We start from the raw sequence: 18,916 nt of genomic DNA, 5'->3' as shown, positions 1-18,916 counted from the left end.
CCATTTTATTCCTGGTGTGCTTATTTCAACCCTTTACTGAGTAGTGCTTTGTTTTGAATCTGAACAGTATTCGGCGTCTATCTTCACCCTATTGGTTAAGATGGGAATACACCTCTGTTCCCGCCGGAGATCTGTGCAACCTTGAATGCTTTTGGCTGGTACAGTTCTTTTCCGCAGCACTGCACGTTTTTCTAGGAGGGTGAAAAGGGGGTAACAACCCTTTTTGACCCGGGGTTCTATACACAGCCGAGCTCGGCCCCATTAATTATTTTAAATGGGTTTAGCTGAACTGTTTTGTTTTCCAACTAGCATATTTTCAATAACCGTTCAGCTATATTTTAAAATATTGAGGCCAAGTCTATTTTAGGGTTCAAATATTCAATATAACTAAACGTATGAAATATTTTACTGCCTCTTTGTTCTAATATTTTAAATTAGAGTTATTTCTCTAGGGGTTAAATTAGAGGCATCCCCCGTGGCTTAAATACAATTTGGCAAATTTTTTAATTATATATTCAGCCATCAGGAAATGGTCATATGTAAATACCCATCACTGAGACGCATTTTATCAAACTTTAAAAATGCATTTAGTGGGTTTATTATTAAACATATGCAATTTAATGAGCCTAGATATTGGTTAATTTTACTAAATTAATTTTGATCAGTGAGCAACAATTTTTCTTTACAATTGAAGTATACAGTCCACATATCATTTTACGCTTCATTTGAAGGGGGGGGGGGGCTTAGTTTGCAAAATCAGTTATTTAGTTTATATGATGAATCAATTTTTAAAATGTTACAAAACTAGAATTTAACTGACTCATACATAAACAAGCTTGGATTTAGAATGTTTAAACTTTTCAAGGCGGCTCCATGGTGCGTAGTAACAGCCAATGACCTTATTGTTTGCCCAGCCTTACCACCTCTTACTCATATCCCCTAAAAGCTTTTAAACATACAAGCTTTAGAAGGGGTTAAAAGGAGGGGGGGGGGGGGGCTTCAGGAGTTGAGAAGAAAAGAAAAAAACAGCATCGTTTTAAGTTTGAAGATGTCTTGGTTCACGTTTAAGGTCTCTATTCTAAAACAATGGAATCTGTAATATCTTGAAAACCCAAATTTGGAAATAGAGATGCCCCTTTTACTGTGCAACTTTTTCGTTGTGGTAATTTCTTACAACCAAAAATGTATGATGCAATAAATTATAACTCTTGCATTAGCAAATTATGATAAGATCGCACTTCAGATTATCTAACCTTTATGTGATCAATTATCTTTGCCTTTAGATAACATCATACATCGGGTTATCTCCCTATTCGGATCAAGCCTTTATACGATTACTTATCTTTGCAACCTGATAACATTATACATCGGGTCATCTCCCTATTTGGATCAAACCTTTATATAATTACTTATCTGTGCAATAATATAACACCCTTATTAATAAATACATTCTAATCTGATTAAGTACATTTATTTCACATAGTTTTATAAATGCATATATAATCACAATATGAAGATAAATAAATGGTTTGATAACCAGCCATGATCCTTTCACATAATAGGTCCATTAGCTTGATCTTTGAGCTTTTTCTCAGTTAATCTACCAAGTCTAAAGTGCATGACTAATATATTAGCCAGTCCATCAATGAGATCTTTATCTCCTTTATTCCAGGTTTGCTGGTTGACATGCTCCTGCATAATCTGGAGGATATCTACAGCCTGGTTGTACAACCTGGCACTGAAATCATCTCTGCTTGATTCAGGGTGAAGGTTATACTCTCGCTCCCAAGCTCTCCCTGTGTCCCATACATCAGTATGTGGATCTACAGGGGGCTGTTGGATGCTTGCGCCCCCAGGATTGGGGGACAGGAGGTCTTTAACATCCTTATGAAGTTCCTCCAGGTTGTCTAGGACTTCCCACAGTAGCTTCGCCAGATCCTCCATATCGTCATACTCATTCTCATCCTCTACTCTGTCCTCTGCTACGTCTCCATCCTCCGAGGCTGGGGCAGTAACAATGGGAGCATTCCCACTGACAAGAGGAGCAAGGTCTGCTGGATCAACTCCATCTACATCCAGGGCAGCTTCAGCTACATAAGATGGATTGCTTACTATCACGGATATTTCATTCATCTCTTCTTGAAGTAACTTGTCAATCAGGTTCCCTCTGTATATAGTGATCTAAATAGACTTTACAAATAGTACCAAGCACAGAACAATAGGAATAGACTGACGCTTAAAGTTATGTGTCTATGCTTCTAAGGTTTGTGCTGTACTGCCTGCTCTGGCATCCGCTTGTATTCAAGGGACTGTTCACTCTTATCAGGAACGGTTCAGGATACAGCAATGATTACATTATTAAGATTATAGTTAAAAACAATAACATATAGAAGACAGAAATAAAGTTTAATCTTCTTTTGAAAATATTAGACCTAGTGACAGGACTGGTAAAATGGTATTTTAGAACAAAATGATTCATTAATGACACCCCTTATTTCAGTCTAAAGTGTTGGGACGGGACCCCCCCCCCCCTAATAGGAATAGGGTTAATGACAAAAAATATATTATTACCTATTCTAAATGAAATGTCCTCTCTGAACTTCAGTGCTCTGCAGCAAACACCAAACATATCCTTTGGTCCAGTTTGCTTATTGTAAATGATGCTAAATAAAAAATATGTTTATCTTTGATATTTAACAGTTTGGTTCTTGTCCTAGCAATCAGTAATATTTCCACTATTGAAAATACTTTGTGATTCTTGGGGGAACCCCTACCATTCCCCCCCCCCACCTCCATCTCCTTCTGATGGCAACACACACCCCACATTTGAGGAAGTTATTACGAATCCAAGATATCCACCAGGAGGAGGAAGGGTATTCTAGTATACTTAAACCCATAACCCATACATTTTTTTACATTTATTTTATAATTGGCACTTTCCAGAGGGGGCAGATCCCCTTAAAATTAATAGATTTTTCTGGTCCAGGGGGGGGGCTTAGCCCCCATAGCCCCCCCCTGAATATGCCTCTGCTTCACATAAAAATCATTGTTCTCCATAATGTTATTCTTAATCTTTTCTTAGAGACTTGAGCCAGGGACTAAATCTGCTTTCTGATTGGAAAGTAGCCTTCCTATGAGAACTCTGTTTGCTCAGGAAGAAATGTTAATCAGGAACCATTACGCTAAAATTTACCTAGGCTGAAAGTTCGTGGAAACTTTTACGTTTAACCTATATTGCACAGCTTTATCAAAGAGTTGCCTTATAAATCTGTTGCATGTCAGCGAAAGTATTATTAAGCTTAATTATTAAGCTTATTAGAAGCTTGCTGACCAGTAAGAGGAAGCAATTTGGCATTCATATAATTAATACACTTTCTGTAATTAATAATTCTTATGTAAAGAATGAGAAAATTTTAATTTTTTGACACTTTTAGATTGAGGTTGTCCTCTCCTGCTGAATAGCATAAAGATATAGAAAAAAAATTTTTATACATTGAAAATTGCTGTGCCAGTAAGCATAAGAGGATGACCTCCAATTAATATTGGTTAGGAAATCACTGATCTCAGAAAAAGATACATATAAGTCAAAACTTGCAGTGCCACTGTGCTTAGGAAGACAGTGTGTGTCAAAAATAAATCTTTTTAGAATTAAATTTTACATAAAAACTGGCTATTGTTGCCAAGTCACAGTTAGAGGTAAATATCCTGCAAGTCTGAAGCAGATGTAAATAATCCTTATACAAATAAACTCTTACAGGCATACAGAAAACAGTCACCCAACAAGGAAAATACAGGTTTGCAATGAGAAAAGCTTGCAGAGAACTGAGTCTAAAGCTAAAGAACGAAAAGTTTTGACTTAAATTTTAAGTTCATGACTTAATTTAAACCTGAACTTTAACTGTGAGGTTAAATATTCAACCCTGTGGTCAAATATTTCACTCACCTAAATCGACGAGTTAAAATTTAAACACAGGCTAAAAATCTTAAAATCCCGCAATCACTATTTGGCTATCATCAATCAACTGAGTTAGCAGCATTCAACTAATTATGATATATTTAAAAGAAAATACCTTGATATAATAAATTTCACGTTTTAAATTAATTAATGTTTGCATGTAAACCCAAAATACAGTTATTACTGGAAATATGTTTTGTTTTCCGTCACGTAAAAATTTGAAATTTAAAAAACAACTACTTACTGATACTTACGTAATAATTCTCCGTAACTCCTTTTCTCTGATTGGTTCAGATTTTTCCCAGGAAATTCAAATTTAAAATTGAGAAAGTTTAATATTTAAGTAGCTATTCATTATTTTACAGAACTTTTAACCTAAAACTTAAAATCCGCGCATTCTTTAGTTTTAGATTCAGGTTGATAATTTATGTGATTAAATTACTTGAAGTAAAGCTCCTTTTTACAATCTTAAAGATTAATCATAGCAAAGATGCCAGTGTAAGATCTCGCATGTGTTAAACAGAAGCAATGTGTTGCCAGGTATCTAGATTTCAATTCTTGTAAATATGACTTGTAAGATATATGAGATAATGCAGAAAAATGCTAGTCAAGTTCTTGTTGATTTTCACATCTTGTGCTCATTTCAAAAGAAACCAGTGCAAGATCTTGCATATTCCAAATGTGGTAACATGAGTAAAGTAATGCCAGAATATCTAGATTTAATTCTTGTAAATGTCAGGTGTAATATATATGAGAAATCAAGGGAATACATTACATTTTTAATTTTTAATTGCAAAATAACAACACTTGGTGTCTCTGCTCATCTTTCAGAAACTAAAGTATAGTGTAGTGTTGTATCCTAGACTGTTCTTGATAAGAGTGAACAGTCCCTTAAATACAACAGATGCCAGAGCAGTCAGTACAGCCCAAACCTTAGAAGAGTAGACACGTAACCATACACGTCAGTCTGCCACTATTGTTCCGGGACTTGTACAACATACAGCGAGAACCCACTTGAACGAGCTACCCGGAAGAAGATGAACCAAGTACCTGTTATAGTCCGCAACCCAGCTTATGTTGTGGAAGACGAATTGGATGAAGACGGAGTTGATTCTGTAGACCTTGCTCCTCTAGTCAGTGGGAATGATCCCATTGTCACTGCCCCAGCTTCAGAAGAAGGAGATGTAGCTGAGGATGTAGCGGAGGACGAGGATGATAGAGATGTGATGGAGGACATATTGGAGATACTGCAAAACGTCCTGAATAACTTGGAGGATCTTCATAAGGAGGTTACAGACCTCCGGCGCCCCACTCCTGGGGGTGCAGGCTCCCAACAGCCCCCTGTAGTCCCTCGTATTGATGTATGGGACACAGGGAGGGCTTGGGAGTTAGAGTTTGTAATATTTTACAACCAAAATTAGCAAAGTAGCAAAGTAGTGTAATGATGTTGCGATTTTGTTGATCTTTTACAATCAGCGATTCAAGGGATCTTAAGATCGCTGCGATCATGGTTATCTAGGGGTATCATGCCCCCCCCACCCCTTGTACAGACTTTGGAATTATAACGGTTTTAGTTGTGTTTACCTGATAATTCAAACAAGCCAAACAGATCTAAATATAACCCAAGCGACGCCGTTCGTTATTTTGGAGGGTGGGGTGCAACAGAGTCAGCCCGATCAGCCGGGGGAGCTAGGGTTAAGATCTAGGCGAAGGTGGAGGGAATCCTGAGAGAAATGAGTTAGTTGTTAACCAACCCGTTGGATGAGAGGTGGAAGAATATCCTGAGCATCCATCTTCCACTGACTAATATTCTTTTCATCGATTGTATAGTATTTTTAGTTTATTCGTGTTTGTATAAAAATAATAATAATAAATTGTAAAACCGTCTCGCAGAATATTTGATAATTCGAGTTGTTGCATTGAATTTTTAGCATTTACAAGATGGTGACAAGTTGAAAAATTGGATTCCCGTAAACAACACTCATTTTTGATAATATTCCGCGAAATACTTCTGTTGTATTTCAGTCCACCCTAGCTGAAATGCGATAGTACTATCACGGTGAGCTTGCGTGTTTTGAAGCATTGAAAATAGACGTCAACTCAAACCTTTCTCTCAGTTACCTGTTACACTTAGATTTATATACGTCTAACTAGTTAATTTAAGATAAAATTATATTTAAATTATTTTTTGAAATTTTTATATGAGTATGGCGCAGTTATTTTCATCAAGCTCTAATATTTCAGACGGACCGACGAAAGTTAGATTTGACAAAAGTTAGTTAGTTGTAATGTTAGGGAGGCAGACAAACAAAATGTTTCCGCGTTTTCAATTTTTTATTAGCCCCTACATTAATGTTGTTTTATAGTGTGGAAGACGAAGCTCGGGGACCATCAGGGCAGGGGGGAAGACCAGATTGGTTTCTCAGATGGCTCCGCGAGGCTTTTCTGCACCGGCCTCGAAAGATCCTGTAGCCTTGCAGCTCGAGATATTTCAAGATGCTGTCGAAGAGCTTCCAGACATCGAAGAGTATGTTAAAAGAACGTTAACAAATACGTTGAACAACGAAGCAAGGATAACTCTGGCAAAGGAGGATGATAAAACACAAATTGCCAAGTTACTCAAGTCGCAAAGTATTCCGGACGACAAAACAACAGCCCAGATGCCCTGGGACAAGTTCACGGAAACTGAAATCAAGATTAATTCCAAAGTAGTGGAGAGTTTGAAAGCACAAGATTTCTCCACCAAGTCCCTGAAGTTCTGGAATGCTTACTATACAGATGTCTTCGACAAATATTTTGTCACTAGCCGTGTTGGTAAAATTGCAATTGCCTATAACAGTTGTTCCCTCAGTTTGAAACAACGTCTTTTGGCACTGGATGCTGGAACAGAAGCTAGAGCTGACACCTACTTGTACCTGAACCTGTTGCAGCTTATAACCACCGTGGTCCACAGTCCTGTCAGCAGGGATCAGGCGATGCTGGAGATATATAAAGGGTTGAGTCAGACCAGTATGGAGAGTGTTCAAGTCTTCCTCCATAGGTGGAGGGATACTGCTGAAGATGCCTGGGGACCTAGTTCAGGCTGGACCATGTCCCAGGCGTCTCTCTTGCTCAAAAAGATTTGTGAGGGTTTTAATTCTACAGAGTTGGCAAAGCTGACTGCATCCATTGTAGTCACTCTTCCCTTCCAATGGGCAACGTTGTGTGACTCAATTATTCAGTTCCAGCAGAGGGTTCGCAGCACAAATCCTCAGCAAAATGTTAATGCTATCCAGCAAAAAGAGGTCAAACAGCCCACATGTTATAAATGCAGCACTGGTCATTTTATGCGTGAATTGCAAAGCCCTGTTTTGTCAGTACTGCGGGGGACAGCATAAGCACTCAGATTGCGCAAAAAGTGGACAGCCAACATACTGTGTCAAGTGCAAGAGCAAATATCATAGTGTGGAGGGGCTCTTCAAATTCTTCCAGTTCAGTCAGAAGCCAAAGAGGTCTGACATCAATATGATTGAAGCAACTTCGTTCCTTGAGGGTGCTATATCAATGGACCAGTGTTGCCAACTCCAAAAGAGGGGTCTAGGCCGGAGAGAGGCTACAATTAGGCCAAAAATCCAATCTTTAGGCCCATATTTTAGAATTTGGGGCAAAGCCCCCCAACAACAACAGAAATTGGGGGGCAAAGCCCCCCAAATTTTTGAAAGCAAATTTTTGGGCCTAATTTTAAATATTTTACCAAAATACCTAATTTACTGCGACTTTTAATTCCAGCATAAATATCTGAATAGAAAATCAGCCTCTGCAACCACATTCAATTTCCATTAAAATTTTTTAAATGCACACATTTTTTTTTACAAAATCTGCAACTTTTTTGTATTGTTTTATATATATAATATATATATAAAACAAAGAGAAAATGTTCTTAATTGATATAGATTGGCACGAAGCGACCTGAAAGCTAATAAATTATAATATTCATTTGTATAGAATCCATAATTTGTTCCAGTTTCTACCCAAGGGAATAGGTTCAGACATCTCCATGTTTTAAACTTTAGTTTACTATAATCAACCTTGATATATGAGGTCTGTGAAAAATTCTAAAACTCATGAAGTAATTTTATTCTTACTTTATCCAAACAATGCCTGGCTGTTTTCTTTACCAATTAAGATCAACAATTTTCATTCGGCCCAAAATTAGGCCCACAATTTCCTTAGGCCCAACGCAATTTCATTCGGGCTGTTTTCTCGTTTTGGGCCTAAAGATTCGGGTGGTTGGCAACACTGCAATGGACATGGAATGTACAGGTAGATATTTTATAAATACAAAAATTCTCATAGATACTGGCGCTCTTATTCCAACAGGCGTCGCTATCAGTGAAGATTTTTTTACTAACAACATGCAAGGTAGAATTAGTGACCTAATCCCGTCGGATTTGAGCTCAGCAAATGGGGCTAGCTCAAACTCGACGATGCAAACAGTAGGACAGTTAGAAGTTAAGATTAGGTTTAATAATCTGTCAACCATCTTTTCAGGCTCAGCTGTTGTTTTAAAAAATTTATCTCTCCCACCCAGATAGCCAAATTGCGCAAAAAGAGCGCAATTTAAGCGTCACTTTTCGCATTTTTACGTAAATTTTGTGTAGAGGTTTTGGCTCTTTTTACGTCATGAAAGACGTAAAATTGCACACTTGATCTCCAGAGCTACACATATGGATGACCCCCCCCCCTCTGACAAGGACTCAATTACACAAGGTAACCAGGACATGTTCCCCTTACCCTGGAAACAATTAAAAATTGGTGCAAAGCCGAATTTGATTGAAATGCAACAGGTAAACGTGTCAGAAATGAATAATTGCTCAAGTTCAGAATATTTACCCCCCTCATGTCAAGGTAAGATATGTACCATAGTTCAACCACCTTGGCATCTGTCAGGGGCCTGTGCAGACAAAGGGAGTGAACCCCCCTTAAAAAGGACTTTTCAAGGTAAAATCCTTATAGACCAGGTGGACCTGGAGAAAGCACAGAATGAGGACAGTTTACTACAAATGGTAAAATCCTGGTTCAACACGAAAACAGGTAAAATTGACGAAAACAAAATCGACACCTCGGGTTTTGACACAGTACATGAGGATGTACTACAACTGTACACGGTAAGAAAGCAACTCAGGCTGACCGACACAAAGACAACGAACTCTACCAGGTTAGTATACCTCCTCGAAAACGAATTTGACTCAAATCCTCGGATGAGAATTGTCATCCCACCCTCGCACAGGTACCAAGCCCTGCTTGCTGTACATGTCCGTGAACACTGGGGTGTACAACGAACTACACAACAGGTAAAAGAACACTTCTATAGGCCAGGGTGGAGAGCGGATACAGCAGTCTTTGTGACTGATTGTCCCAGGTGTCTACACAGAGAACAGGTAAACCTTAAACAAGTGGACCCGCACGATAACCGGTGTATCATCGTGAACAAGGTAATTCTAGACCAATTTTCTAGATATGTTCCAGCAGTGCCTCTACCGGACAAGTCAGCTTGGTCAGTTGTGAACGCGATCATGACCAACTGGATTAGACTGTACGGAGCACCAGCAATAATTTGGATGGATCAAGGAAAAGAATTTGATAATGCTTTACTTAAAACCCTGCTGAACAGTTTAGATGTAAATATTAAAATTGGTTACAGTCACAATCATCAATCTAACCCTGTAGAAAGATTTCATAGAACTTTGTGGGCACTTTTGAGAGCAAAAAAGGCAAATGGGGAATATGACTGGGAAAAATCCCTTCCAACATTGATCTTGGCTTACAATGCAACCCAACATTATTCTACTAATTCCTCCCCTGGTAGAATTTTTCTTGGAAGAGAATTAAATATCCCTCATTTGCCTTTATTGTCGAAATTTGTTAAAAAAAGATTACATCCTTGATCTTATGAGAGCTTCAGAAGACGTTAGGATCAGGAGACAGTTCCGGTCTTACAAGAAACCACAGGATGAAATATGTGTAGGGAACTGCATGTATTGTGCCGCCCCCCCCCCCCCCCCAGGGCAACTCCCAAAAATTGCAGCTCCAGTGGTCAGGCCCTGTGATGGTTACAAAAATCATCAATAACGCGAAGATTGAAGTGAAGGAGTACGAGGTGAAGAATCCACAGACCTATGTTGCCCATCGTTCCAAGATTAGGCTGGCAAAGAAAATGGGACAGATAGATGTTGATCCTCTATTTAAACTCCCCAGACTACCAGCTGAAGCAGTAAAAGATTTAGCAGAGGAGTTGTCAGAATAGCGAGCTTCCAGCAAGACAACTCGATGCCGAAGTTATTGACAAATTTCATTCTTAAAATTCTGAAATTCATCATCCAGCATCTCGTCAGAGCCCCCTGTAATTCCTCAGAACTTGTCAGGCTCAAGCATTGCAGCAAGTTTCCAGTCATTTATCCAGTCACCTGGCTCAGCTCAGTCCAATGGTAGCAGCCCCGAGGAATTATTTGATACTCATTTCCAAGTAGAAGATGAGCTGCTTGTATAGATGCTACAAGACTCACCAGCAGAAGATGACGGAGTTACGGGGTCGGCGGCCAACCTTATCCCAGAGCCAGAACCTGAAAAAACTCCAGAACCAAGAAGACCAGAGAATGAAGACATTAATGAACCAGGGGAGGGGGATGTTGAACCTATAGAAATAAACACCCCTGCCAGAAAACAAGAAGAACAGGAAACTAGGGGAGGGAGGGAAATACCAGAGGAAATAAATACCCCTTCACCCTAAACTGCTCAGGCAGCCAGGTCTGCTGATATTGCTGAGGAGTTAAGGCCGTTAGATGGCAGCACCACTACTGAAGCAACCAGGAGAAGGTCCAGTAGGAGATCAATCCCTACAGACAGATACAGCGCAGGGTTCAAGTTACAAGAAACCCCCAAATCCAAGAGAGTAGCAAGATCATCAATAGCACCATCCCTGAAGTCACTGAAGGCAGCACTCAAGGAGAGCTGGGCTCAGAGGCTGGACTCTACAGCACCATTGACCCTATTTACCAAATTTCGAAAATAATTCGAAAATTATACGTATTTTTGGGTCAAAATTAGTAAAATTTACGTAAATGAAATACATAAATTTTACGTAAAAACGATACTTTTTTTACGTAAAATTTTCGAATAAAATCTCGTAAAATCTCGTAAAAGTTGGTATATTTTGCGTAAAATTTGCAGGTTTTTTACGTACATTTTCGTACTGTAAATGAGTAGAAGAAGCCAATCAAGAGAGTGCTCCGGATCCACTAGGACAAGGGCTGCATCCCTGGAAAGGTATCAGGACTAGGTATGAAGTAGCGGGTGGAGGCAGTTATGTACAGGAGGCAGATGAAAGTAGTTGGAGTGATACTGAAGATGAAGCAGATAGGAGTAGTCAAAAAGTTAAGGAAGGAATTAGTACAGTTTCAGGTCAAAACTCAAAAATTGCAAAAGTGAAAAATTCTGTAACACTCCACCCTGGGCAAGGGGCATAGGTTTATTTAGTTGAAAAACCTTGGCAAGTCAGTTTTTCCGATCTTGTTTAACACTATTGTTGAGAAAAATCTTTTTGCTTCTAAATTTTCCCCAAGGGCGGGAGTGCTACGTTCACCTGCAATTTACATGATTAACCATAATAATGATATCTTTGTTCAGATGAAGAGAGGCGAGAGTTTGGGGAAGCTGGTCAGCCTGATGGTGAGGAACGATAATGGGCAGATCAGTACCAGAGAAGGAGGAGTACGGGAGTAAGCCAGTTGCTCTTTGTGGGCATGCTGGCAGTCCTAGTAAGGCAGGCCAGCGCGGAGGACATCCTCCCACAACTAGCCCTAGACAGCACACAAGGCTCCAGTAAACAGAGGTTCACAGAAGAAGAGACAGAGTGGAGTCTGAAGGGAGGTTATGGTTATTTTGTAAGAGTAACCGTAGCTCCAACCTTGCATATCCTCAGCCAAGCTATGGCTGGGGCCTGAGCAGTTGCAGCTCTGACTTTCACTTGTTGGGTAGTAAAGACATTATTTCGACTCAGCAAAACTGGCTATAATAGCTCGAGAATAAAGTATGGTTAGTTCCCTGCTAAACCTTTCATCATAGAGAAAGGCGGATAAAAGACGTTTCAGGAGTTCAAAAGTCTCATCTTATTGTGAGAAAGTGATCAAAAAGGTTGCTGATCATAAAAGATCAAGGAAGGGATGTAACAATGTGTGATTTTGTAGATCTTTTACGATCAGCGATTCAAGGGATCTTAAGATCACTGCGATCATAGTTATCTAGGGGTATCATGCCCCCCCCCCCACCCCTTGTAGACCTTGTGCAGACTTTGGAATCATAACGGTTTTAGTTGTGTTTACGTGATAATTCAAACAAGCCAAACAGATTTAAATATAACCCAAGCAACGCTGTCTGTTATTTTGGAGGGTGGGGTGCAACAGAGTCGGCCCGATCAGCCGGGGGAGCTAGGGTTAAGATCTAGGCGAAGGTGGAGGGAATCCTGAGAGAAATGAGTTAGTTGTTAACCAACCCATCAATGAGAGGTGGAAGAATATCCTGAGCATCCATCTTCCACTGACTATTATTCTTTTCATCGAACGTATAGTATTTTTAGTTTATTCGTGTTTGTATAAAAATAATAATAATAAATTGTAAAACAGTCTTGCAGAATATTTGATTAGCAAAGTAGCAACTTAAGCTAGCAACTTTGATACGATCACACCTCAAGTTATCTAACTTTTTTGTGATCAATTATCTTTGCTAATAGATAACATCATACTTCGGGTTATCTCCATCATGCGAATCAAACCTTTATACGATTACTTATCTTTGTAACCTGATAACATTGCACATCGGGCTATCTCCATTATACGGTCAAACCTTTATACAATTACTTATCTTTGCAACCTGATAACATTGCACATCGGGCTATCTCCATTATACGGGTCAAACCTTTAGACAATTACTTGCCATTGCATTAATTAACACCTAAAGTAATAAATATGCTCTCATTAGATTACTCACATTTATTTACATATAATCATAAATGTATACATAATCACCATATATAGAGACAAATAGATGGTTTAATTATCAGCCATAATCCCTTTAGCTGGATCTTTGAGCACTTTCTTGGTTAATCTACCAAGTCTTGTGTGCATGACTGATATATTATTCAGCCCATCAATCAGATCTCTATCTCTTTCATTCCAGGTGTGCTGGCTGACCCGCTCCCACATGATCCGGAGCAGATCTACCACCTGGTTGGACAACCTTGTTCGGATCTCATCTCTGCTTGAGTTTGGGTACAAGTTGTACTCTCGCTCCCAAGCCCTCCCTGTGTCCCATACATCAATATGAGGGACTACAGGGGGCTGTGGGGAGCTTGCACCCCCAGGAGTGGGACGCCGGAGGTCTTTAACCTCCTTATGAAGTTCCTCCTAGTTATTCAGGACTTCCTGCAGTATCTCCAAGATATCCTCCAGTACATCACCATCATCCTCATCCTCTGCTGTGTCCTCAGCAACCTCTCCGTCCTCTGAAGCTGAGGCAGTGACAATGGGAGCATTTCCTCATTAAATAGATAAAATTCAGATTTTCCCTTATGGGTCAACTGAAGCTGGCTGACAACCAGGCTTCTGATTTTAGCTAGTTTGCAGCGGTTTGGTTTCTCCAATACTAGGTATGTGTCTATGCTCATTAAGCATTTCATATTCTCAATACAACATTTTTCTAATTCAACATTGTTCTGAAGGTCTATGATTCTGCTTGGGGAGATCTCAAGGTCGACTTCTGACATTGTTATAGTGACCGTTTTGAGTTCTAACATTCGTTCATGCTGTTCACCGTTAATGGTAATTTTTGCACCAGTACAGTAAACATTGAACTCATCATAGGTGATCTGCCCATGTGTCATTTCTGGGAATTGGATTTGTTGCCCGCAGAGACCCAAAAGGTCTAGTTGTGAAGGATAATTAACATCCTTAGCCTTCTCTTGCTCTACATGGCCTTCAACTTGAGCAAAGCCTGTGAACTTATGGAGGCTCAATCCGGTGTTTTTAATCAGTGAATTAATCTGATTTACACCTAGCATAGGAATGTGTGGGTGCTGTACATAAGTGACCAACTTGTTCAACGCCCTGTGGTACCTGTTTGACATACACAAGTTGTATATGTCCAGGATTGTGCCTGGCTCAACATTATTGCTATTATAAAATTTGTAGCAAGAGCCAACCACACTGTGAGGGAGCCTGGCTGCCAGCTGACCGCAATTATCAAGGACGTTCAAGATTCTCCTTAATATTGCATAGGCCCCTGAGTTAGCTACATTCTCCAGCATAGTTATGATGTCCTCTGAGCGGAGGGTAACAATCTTGTCCTCCACATTTTGACGACATCAAAATCCGCGCCTGGGTTGGTTGAGGCTAACACCCTTTACAAATAACTGTTCAGCTTCTTAAGATCATTTAAGAGTAGCTCAGCTGAGATGTTGCTCTGACCTTGGAGAGCTAACCTGTTGTCCGGAGCTGGGCCTACTCAGTAGTATGATACCCAGGGGAGTTCTGAGCAGCTCCATCTTCTGCTCTGCTTCCCTGTTGAGCATCTAGGCCAGACATTGCCTTGGCCGCAGCCTGTCTGGCTGGTTGAGCCACTACAGGACTGGCTCAGTCCCATTATTGCAGCTGGAGTTGGGCTGGGAGTTAAATTCAGGACTGGATTTAGTACTCCACTAGCAGCCAACTGCTCCCTCTTCTTCTGGTTACGGGAGTAATTCTTTCCATAAACAGAGCTTGGGTTAGAGTTTGGATAAGTACTCAGCTTAAAACTTTCTGAGGTACCAGCATATAACCAGCAGGTACTGTAAAATTGTTTTGAGTTTGACTGAACTGTTAAACTGGCTCCTTGTTGAAGTTTCTTCATATTTTTCTTACGCCTGCAGCTACCTGAAATTACACAAAATTATTATTCTATCATTTTCTAAATTTTATGCCATTTCAAATAAGAAGTCAATTTAAAGTTTTAGTCCGTCTGTCATCTTAACACTTCCTAACTTTTCCTAACTATCTTAGACATGTACATGATCATTTAAACATACACATCATAGAAAATATTAGTCAAAGTGTTTTATCATTTATTCAAACATTACAATTATTAAAAATATTTTTATTTAATGATTGTTAATTGAACAAATATACTGCACTCCATAAGAAAATTATTTCTTTGTCATATTCAGGTTTTGTTGAAAATAATTCGTGGCTATGGAGAATGCTTCCCACCGAGCTCCTCCCTGTCCTTCATGTGGAGGGGGCAACTCTCTACGGTTATATTTCCTCTTCTCTGCAGGAGGTCACACTGTAATTTCTGTGGAGGTCGACCCACCTTGAGGTAAGCTGTCTTCAGCATCATTTTCTAACTTAATCTGGTTAGGTTGTAGGATTGGAGGGTTATTAGTAGAAATTTGAGGAAATGGTTGAGGGGATATATACCTAGGTGTATCTAATTTATCAGAGGTCTTTATTACACCCTGGGGAACATAATCCTCCTCGTCCTCAGATGAGTCTATAAATACTTCTGTCTGTTTTTCTATATGTACATCAGAAGCATCTAACTCATTATCCATTGAAATTTGGACTTCATTATCTTCGTTATCTTCATCAAATAACTGATCTAAATCTATCTGCTCATTGACCGGCTTATAATAAGCTGGGTTTATTTTTCGCAGTCTAAAGGTCAGGACATGTAACTCACGTTTGTTTACAGCCCTGTTACCAATAGGATTGATCACAGATAATGATTCAGTAGGGGTCCTTATCACCTTATAAGGCCCCGTCCATCTCAAAGTTAATTTCTTGGATAAATTAATCACACCTCTGGGTGACATATAATATACTGTGTCTCCCAGGGTTATGTTTGAACTTCCTCGGGTATCTTAATCTCTGTGGACACTGGTATGCATAATTGCTCATGCTCCATCATTTCTTCATGTATAACTTCAATATGTTTTGATAGATTTAACACAAAGTTAGCCCAACTTAAGACACCCTGTATGTGATTATCTGGGAAGAATACATCTAGGGGGACCCGGGGGTTCCGTCCCTACATTGCATAGTAAGGGGTGACCCCTGTAATCCGGTTTCTAGATATATTAATTTCAAATATTGCAGCGTCCACCTTTTGAGCGGGGGCCCTAAAATAACAGCCAGTAGCTCCACTTTAGGGGCTGGATACTGTCTCTGAGCTGTGTCAAGGGACTTGGAGAAGCAGCCGATGAATTTTTCCTTTCCACTTTGAACCAGGAAAAGGATTCCTCCAGCTGCTACTCCTGAGAAATCAGTATCTAGGATAAAAGGTTCTTTAGAGTTGTAATCTTTTTTTAAAATCTAGATATTTATTTACGTATCATTATAGTTTACAAGATTGTTAATATGGATTTAACACAAAACTTTCTTACAATATTTTCATGTACATACAATTATAAATCCATAAGGTCGAAATTTAATTTTAACAGATACATTTATTTTCGTTTTTTCATGTCTGGATTGCTGGTAAATTTATATTCAAGTATTGGTAAAGCAGCAGTTCGAGACAAAAAACTACATTATATATTAAAGGATAGCATACTTTTATGAAATCTGACTGGGAGATACTACAAACACAGTGTGTGTTATCTCTTATTGGAAAATGCTACAATTAACAGTGTGCATGCTTTCACATAAACATACACAGGAGCGAGTTTCCATTTTTACATTAAAGAAAATTATTGTGAGCTTCATAACGAGGAACATTAACCGTTCCTCGTTAATATTGAGGCTACATTTTAAGCGAACATATGTTAATTCGTTAATATTGAGGCTTCATAAGCAAGGTGAAAGAAGGAACACAATAATTAAGAAGTATATGAAGGAACATAATAATTAACCCTATTCCCACTGGGGGGGGGTCAATTTGACCCCCCCCCTGTAGTTTTTTTTACATAACTCAAAAAGTATTGGTCTGAGGCTGTTGAAATTTTCTGACTTTTCTTACATACCCATAGCCCTCCCTTTAGGCCTAAAACAGGGCTTTAATACTAACTGCCTGAGTCCTCAGGCACACTGCCTGAATGACTGCTTTTTCCTGTAACAAACTAAATCTTTGTTTTGGCCCACTTCCACTTATCAGATTTTGATAAAATTTAGCTTTTTGGAAAGCCTTTGACAAAAGGAAACAAATTGCACAAGTTTTGTGAAAAAAAAATTTCAAATTTTTTGCAAACAACATGTCAAAGGAAATTTGCACATTTTTAGTTTTTCTTGATTAAAAATCATGTTATTTAAAATTTTGCAAAAATTTTTGCATATTTGAAATGGCATGGTCAAGGGCTTTTCAAAAATGTATAATTTTTCATTTTTTTGACAAATTTTTTTTTGCACACATTTTTACTATGTAACTGGATTTTGCGATAAAAAATTCAATTTTTGCAAATTTGCAAATTTTTTTGCAGATTCTAAAAGTAGAGCACAAGAGCTTTCTAATGATGTATCATTTGTCATATTTGGACATCAAACATGGGATTTAGAGAGGGGGGTCAAATTGACCTCCCCCCAGCATATCCTGGTTTTCAAGTACCCCAGCAGAGATAGGGTTAAGAAATCTACTAAATGCGAACATTGATGGTTCGTCTTTAATAATATTGAGGCTTCATTAGCAGGGTGTCCGAAGGAGCGTAATAATTAAGAAATATACTAAATATGAACATTGATGGTTCATCGTGAGTATCTTTTAAGCCAAAAAGCAATTATGTTAGCTCTTAAGTATTGAGGCAGCATATTTTATGAAATGTAATAACTAGGATCATTGAGGTTCCTAGATAACGTTTCATCTATATAAACATGGATGGTCGACAGAAAGAGAGAGAGACAAACTCTATAATCTGGGTATGCCCTTATTGGCTGTGCCTGAAACAGTCCCTTAAGTTGATTAATCCTAGAGATTTTATCAGGGTTTGATTCCAAGTTTTACTCATTTCTATATTTGTTCAAAGGGGCTACTACTTCTGCATATTTGGGTATAAATGCACGGTAGTATGAGGTAAACCCCAGAAAACTGATGAACTCTTTTTCTGTTTTAGGAAGAGGCCAGAGTTGAATCTTAGAAATGTAGTCAGGGATCATTTTGACCCCTTGATGACTAACCAGGTCACCCAGATAAGTGACTTGATCTCTGAAGATCTTAGTCTTGCTGAGGTTGATCTTCATAGCTACTTCAGCATGGATTCTTAGTACAGCTTCCAGATGACGCATATGATCACTCACATTGTCGGAGTAAATCAGGATGTCATCAGGATAGGCAATGGGGAACCCAGGTGGTAGTTTGGATAACACCAGTTGCACTAACCTACAGTAAGCACTAGGTGAATTAGAGAGTCCAAAGGGCAATCTCTTGAACCTGTAAGTGCCAAAGGGTGAAACAAAGGAAGTGGAGTCTCGACTTGCAGGGCTAATCGTCAAAGAATGAAAAGCACAGGCCAAATCTAGCGAACTAAAGATCTTTGCTCCAGCTAACTTATGTAGGTTGGTCTCTATGTATGGAAGAGGGTAAGAATCCTTGATCGTCCGATCATTGATCGGCTTAAAGTCCACAAACCATCGAAGACGACTTGTCCCTTTTTTCTTGCAGGGGACAAGCGCCGACCCCCTTGGAGAGACAGAAGGTTCAATTACGTCACTTGCCAACCACTCATCAAGTTGAATTTTTAAGTCTTGGTCTTGTAGTGGATTTTATGGCCTGCAACGAGCTTGCACAGGATGAGAGCCAGGTAGAAGGGTTATATGGAACTGTAATAGGTCAGATGAACCATAATCTTCACTGCTAACTGACACAGTGTCGAAATGTGTCTTAAATAGATCTATAACTTGTTCCTGTTGATCTTGATTTAGCATCATATTCCTGACATCTTATTGATCTTTTAGAAAAGTTCTT

The 18,916-nt window shown here is 39.1% G+C and overlaps 1 protein-coding gene across 2 annotated transcripts in view; it reads right to left on the bottom strand.

Annotated features, from left to right (window-relative positions):
• Nucleotides 1–18,916, bottom strand: part of LOC111709337 (uncharacterized) — a 67,081-nt gene that overhangs the window by 30,148 nt on the left and 18,017 nt on the right. For both annotated transcript variants that reach the window (XM_023482978.1, XM_023482979.1), the window contains exon 8: nt 2,572–2,663. In XM_023482978.1, coding sequence (XP_023338746.1) covers nt 2,572–2,663 — 92 coding nt within the window. The remainder of the gene's footprint in view (nt 1–2,571; nt 2,664–18,916) is intronic.

The sequence above is a fragment of the Eurytemora carolleeae genome, unplaced genomic scaffold, assembly GCF_000591075.1.
Source record: "Eurytemora carolleeae unplaced genomic scaffold, Eaff_2.0 scaffold958, whole genome shotgun sequence".
Taxonomy (NCBI): domain Eukaryota; kingdom Metazoa; phylum Arthropoda; class Copepoda; order Calanoida; family Temoridae; genus Eurytemora; species Eurytemora carolleeae.
This window is presented reverse-complemented; position numbering and strand designations above follow the sequence as displayed.